This window comes from Armigeres subalbatus, chromosome 3 (assembly GCF_024139115.2).
Source record: "Armigeres subalbatus isolate Guangzhou_Male chromosome 3, GZ_Asu_2, whole genome shotgun sequence".
Lineage (NCBI taxonomy): Eukaryota > Metazoa > Arthropoda > Insecta > Diptera > Culicidae > Armigeres > Armigeres subalbatus.
Window position 1 is genome coordinate 236,550,210 of NC_085141.1, and position 5,924 is coordinate 236,556,133.

The following is a 5,924-nucleotide window of genomic DNA, read 5'->3' on the forward strand; positions in this document are numbered from 1 at the left end:
TATTCTTAGGTACGGCGGCCCGTCCTGGGCAAAAGCACTGGGGTAACCAGTTACCTGCAGAAACTGGAGAGCACCTACCGCTGGATGTGTCTCAGGGTGATATCGGCCTACCACACGGTATCGCGCGACGCATCCTGCGTGATAGCGAGTATGATGCCAGTCGGGCTGGTCATCCGGGAAGACGAGGAGTGTTTTGACCTACGTGGCACCAGAGGAGCCCGCGAGCGTACCAGGGTGACTTCGGTTGCCAGATGGCAGCGCGAGTGGGATAACTCCTCGAAAGGTAGGTGGACCCACCGGCTGATTCCTAACATATCAAGCTGGGTGGGGAGACCCCATGGGGAGGTTCACTTCCATCTGACACAATTCCTGTCAGGCCATGGCTGTTTCCGACAGTACCACCACAGGTTTGGGCACGCGGAGGTCCCCGTCTGCCCTGACTGCCCAGGTGTTGACGAAACTGCAGAACACATAGGTAGTTCCTGGGGGAAACGATGGTGGAGCCCAAGGGAGTTTAGTCGGTATTACCGGTATGGTCGAGTCCGACACTCCAGTACACTTCCGTGTGGTAGTTTGGCAACTACAATGCACGTGTACTGGGTGTGTAAATGCATTCTCCCTAGTAAAAAAAAAAGGCTACGTTTCTCCTCCTGAAAAAGGCGGGTCTGCTGACTCCGCTTCCGTCTATAAGGATCCACGTTCTGCCGGGTACCTTGCTGTAGCGCGACCGCCCGCGCTGTGTCCTTCTCGTCCAGAATCTGTCTGCACTCTTCGTCGAATCAATCATTCCGTCGACTTGGTCCTATATATCCGACGTTGTTCTCCGCTGTGTCGTTAATGGCTGCTTTGACTGTATTCCAGCAGTCCTCAAGAGGGGCCCCATCGAGCTCACCCTCTTCCGGCAACGCTGCCTCGAGATGCTGCACGTATGCAGTGGTGACATCAGGTTGCTGCAGTCGCTCTAGGTCGTACCGCGGTGTTCGTCGGTACCGAACATTATTGATGACGGATAGTTTTGGGCGCAGTTTCACCATCACCAGATAGTGGTCAGAGTCAATGTTAGCGCCACGATATGTCCTGACGTTGATAATGTCAGAGAAGTGCCGTCCGTCAATCAGAAAGTGGTCGATTTGTGATTCTGTCTGCAGTGGTGATCTCCAGGTGCACCTTGAGGCTGTGTTGGAAGTAGGTGCTGCAAATGGTTATATTCTTGGAGGCGGCAAAATCAATTAGTCGTAGGCCGTTTTCGTTCGTCAGCCGGTGAGAGCTGAACTTACCAATAGTCGGTCTAAACCCCTTGGCCAACCTGAGCGTTCAAATCTCCTATGATGATTTTGACGTCGTGGCTTGGGCAGCTGTCGTACTCACGTTCCAGCTGCGCGTAGAATGCGTCTTTATCATCATCAGTGCTTCCGGAGTGTAGGCTATGGACGTTGATTATGCTGAAGTTGAAGAACCGGCCTTTGATCCTCAACCTATACATTCTTTCATTGATCATATCGCCCATCACTATGAAAGCTGTTCCCAGCTCGAGTGCGTTTTCGCAGCTCTGGTAGATGGTATGATTACCTCTAAACGTTCGCACCATTGATCCCTTCCAACAAACCTCCTGCAGCGCTACGATGCCGAATCCACGGTCCTTGAGCACATCGGCGAGTATGCGTGTGCTCCCGATGAAGTTGAGAGATTTGCAGTTCCACGAACCGAGTTTCCAATCGCTAGTTAGAAAGTCTAATAATCACCGGTTGGGTGTACTCATAACCCCAATGTTTATTTCTCTATATTATCAGAAAAGATTCTACTCCGTTCGATAAGATTACAATGTTTTATTAGCAGTATGTTTCGTATAACAAACATAACAGAGGAAAATATGTTACTTCACTAAACCTCATTTGATTCGTTCGTCTTACAAAGATCATTCCTTTTGTAAATAATCGTATAAAACTGGCCATGACCTTTATTGCCCATACTCACCATTCCCACTAATCAGATAGAATAGAATAAAAAAGCAAGTCACACTACCCGTAATTGCTAATCTAAAAATGTGAATAATATTTTGTCATGAGCTCGACAGAATACGGTTTATTGCATATTAAAAACTGTTATCTAGTAAAGCAATTTTATCACAATGTGCTGCAGCAACTGGCACACGAAAACTATACATCTTCATCCAGGAATGTAAATTGGATTTTGGTCATACTGTTCATTCGTGAAAACGGTCGAGTCAACGGTAGATATTCGACAGCGGGGCATCGATTTCCTTAATATCTCGAAGGTAATCGGAGTTTTTGATTCGTCGGTGGTGAAAATATAAAAGAAGCAATTGTTGATATCCAGTTTGTAGAGGTTGCTGAACTTGTCTGGGAAGCAGTCCAGTAGAGAAATTTCCTAGAAATAATCGATAATAGTTAAGGGATTGAATACTTGAAAGGGAAACATGGGGAGCACTTACGGTTACAATAGTTCGGAGCTCAAGTTTCTGTAACATCGGCATTGCAGGACAATTTATGAAGAGCTGATTTGAGACTGACATGTCCCGAATTGACAGTGTTCGCAAAGATGATAGATGGTCCAGGAACTCGAAGGAATTCGACGACAGTTCATAATCAAAGTTTAAAAGATTAAGGGTCCTTAAGTTTGTAAAAGTTTTGGTTATTTGATGTATGAACTGGGCATGATTCTTCTGTGAGCTGCTGTATGACAGCGTGGTCAGATTATGCAGATTTACGCAAGGTAATGTCGCATAATGTTTGTAAGGCATCAACAGTTCTTCGAGAAGTGGTAAATCCAACAGAATTGGTTCTCCAGCTGTTGAACATCCTCGCAAGTTGAGATATCGCAGTCTTTTGAAATTGGATATGAATTCAACTATCGTCCAGTCCAGTATTATGTAGTTGACTGAAAGATATTCCAAGTTTTCTGCGTTCGTAAATACTTTTAGATAGTTATGCCGTAACATGTTACACTTGTCAACTACTTCTAGCGATTTCAGTCCTCGTATTGATTCGACGAACACCTTTATTTCACTCCAGCTGCTGATCGGGACACGAGTTACAGCGTATGGTAAATATTTGTCATTTTCAATAAAAATATGCAGCTTTTCTAGTTTTTCAAAATTGCATAGAAATAACTGTGCAACCAACTCTTTTGATTGGAAGGTGACGGTCAGCTCCTTGAGTTGCTGACTTATTGCGTGTAACAGATTGCTATCACTTGGATATCTTATCACTAGAGTCAACAATTGCAGGTTTGGTGTTTGGAGATGGCACGGTGTGTTTTGGTAAAAAGATAATTTCAATTTTTCTAAACTACCGCTGTCAATTTGTAACTGTTTGTTCAGTGTTCTGAAGCCTTCATTGGCGACAATGTTCAAACGTTTCAGCTGTTTCAGTTTCGGCAGATTTACTATAACCAAGTTACAAAGTTGCTCATGATCAGATCGCAGAAATAGATCTACGCATTCAACAACAGCCTCGCCACTTGGAAATGCTTCACTAAATGTCGATAGAAGCTCGTCAGTGTCGAGCATAGCACTTGAATGAAATTCGATGTTCCTTTGAGTGTTGATTAGCCCAACCTCTACTCCCGAGAAGAACTGAACTTTTGTGTAATTATACAGAACTAGCTTGGAGTGCCGTAGATAGCGCTCTGAGTTGATGATTCCGTTCCAGCGGCGACATACCAAAGAGGCGCGTTTTCGATCGTTCCATGATAGATAATCGAATATGCAGCAAAGCACCTGAAAAACAATTAATAAAACTATAAACGTGCTACTATTTTAGGTCAGTACCATACCTCGCTGGGGAAACAGTTGATCTCCATCGTTTAGTGAATCCTTTCGTGAGCAAGGCTGAATTGAAAATAATACAGCATGCGCTTATTCGGGCGGTGCTAACGAACTCGACAGACACTGATAGTAAACATGCTAAATTGTGTCGGGTTCGATTCAAGCGATAACATTCACTAGTAGCATGTATCACGAAGTAAAAACAAATAAATCCACCAGACAAAACTAAGGAAAACAAAATTGCCTGTCCGTGACCGTGCAACAGGTAATCTATGTACAACACAGACGTTAATAATAGTCTTCTGATGTACCACGCTGTAGGAGTAACGCTTGTTGTAGTTGCCTGGGTAGATGCTAAAAGGAAGGCGCATAAGCCGTGTGTTCATGAGAGTGTCAGTCTTTTATTCAATGATCACATATACATGCCCAAGACGGAATATGACTGAACGAGGGGCCCTGACGGTGTCATAAGATTTTCAAATGTAGCGATAAAATGGATGAAAAACATTCTAGCTTAACTATTACGATTATATGTACATGTCCGCATAAAACGAAATACAAGAACTTTTACAAATAAATGAAACATATACCGGGCATATACATCCTCCTTCATAAGTAAAGTGATCGTTGTCGTTGTCCCGCCCTAATATTTTAATTTATTTTACTTCAGATAGTGTCCTAAGAGCTTAGTGCATTCTCACGAAACTTTAAAGTATATTTTTCAATTTAACAAAAAGTACATACAATCAGTGTTGTCCTACACTCAGGACAAAAAAATCTGCTCTTTGATTTTACTCTATCCAAATGATTGTATAGTCCTAACTAACTAAGTAAGTTCACCTAATAAAGGGATATTTGAATTTTTTAAATGTCATGGCAAACTGTCAAAAAAATGCACGCCAGAGCCACAGGAGCGCGCGCGCTGAAAATGCACTCCAGTGTATTTTCAGTGCGCGCGCTCCTGTGGCTCTGGCGTGCCTTTTTTTACAGTTTGGCATGCCATTTAGAAAATTCAAATATTCCTCTATTAGTTAAACTTACTTAGTAAGGACCAGAGTCTATTATATATAGAGTTACGCAAAGAGTGAAGCCAAATCTACCTATTGAACTGTCAAACCGTCTACCTATCGAGCAAAGTAAACAAATGATTGTTGGTAAGGCGGAAGTATTGTTATCGCCTAATGATTGTTATGACGAATTAAAACGCATGAATTGAAATGTATTAGATTTGTTCTAGAAACAGCTTGAAAAAACTTCAATACACCCCCCAATAAAGTAGCAACAAGAAACTCACGTGTTTGCACTCTGTGGGTGACTTGGTTATCGAATTAGAAAGCTTTAGCAGTGAACATTCCCGTGAAGTCACTTTAAGGGTTGAGCAAAAATGAAAGTTGCAAACAGAATAACAAGAAGCTCGTTCAGAATAAATGTACGAAGATCCTCTTTGCGCAACTCTATATAATAGACTCTGGTAAGGACTATAAAATCGTTTAGATGGAGTAAAATCAAAGTGCAGATTTTTTTTGCTCTGAGTCACGGTATACAGAAAACAAGGTAGGCTCGTTAGAAAAATGACACTTCGAATGTGACGCATATTTTATCGCCACATGTTGGAGTACAAAAGTAAGCATGCTGCGACCGTATAGCATCGTCTCGGTCCAGCTTGTGCGAAGATAGCAGTGACGTCACATGTTTACATTCAAACTGAATGTTTACATACGTGATGAGCCTGCCTTGTTTTTTGTATGCCGTGCTCTGAGTGTAGGACAACACTGCTTACAATGAGCACTCTATTACCTATACTTTATATTTGCTGTGATATTTCGTAACCCGATGTAAATCATGGCTACTCCGATCACTTTTACCCATCTTTAATTTGATCGAATTGGCCACCTGTGGAAATGTTCATTAGGTGCGTTTTTTCGAAATCAAGAAATTTGACAAGTCCCAAGACCGAACAAAAAGTCGTCACTTCCCCAAAGGAACCAGATTCTGGGAATGCACAATAGGACAGCCATATAAAGAAGTAGCCAAAACTACCATTATGTGAATTTTGATTTAGGTGTGTAAAATATGATGAATACAGCTTATTTACTGTATTTTAATAATCCGGGCGGTTTCGATTTTTAAAAAAATA

The 5,924-nt window shown here is 42.3% G+C and overlaps 1 protein-coding gene across 1 annotated transcript; it reads right to left on the bottom strand.

The window, feature by feature from the left end:
• Positions 1 to 1,802: 1,802 nt before the first annotated feature.
• On the bottom strand, positions 1,803 to 4,135 carry LOC134227000 (uncharacterized). The gene is made up of 3 exons (XM_062708161.1): positions 3,796 to 4,135; positions 2,453 to 3,739; positions 1,803 to 2,388 (listed from the first exon to the last, which is right to left on the bottom strand). Exons 1-3 carry the CDS (start codon positions 3,820 to 3,822, stop codon positions 2,167 to 2,169), a joined length of 1,536 nt encoding a protein of 511 aa, XP_062564145.1. The 5' UTR covers positions 3,823 to 4,135; the 3' UTR covers positions 1,803 to 2,166.
• Positions 4,136 to 5,924: the final 1,789 nt, after the last annotated feature.

What these genes read in the sequence shown, in the direction of transcription:
- LOC134227000 (XM_062708161.1), bottom strand. Translation starts at nt 3,822, where the DNA reads ATGGAGATCAACTGTTTCCCCAGCGAG. An exon ending in TCAACTGTTTCCCCAGCGAG is followed by an intron (nt 3,740 to 3,795) that starts GTATGGTACTGA and finishes ATTGTTTTTCAG; the next exon opens with GTGCTTTGCTGCATATTCGA. An exon ending in AGCTCCGAACTATTGTAACC is followed by an intron (nt 2,389 to 2,452) that starts GTAAGTGCTCCC and finishes GATTATTTCTAG; the next exon opens with GAAATTTCTCTACTGGACTG.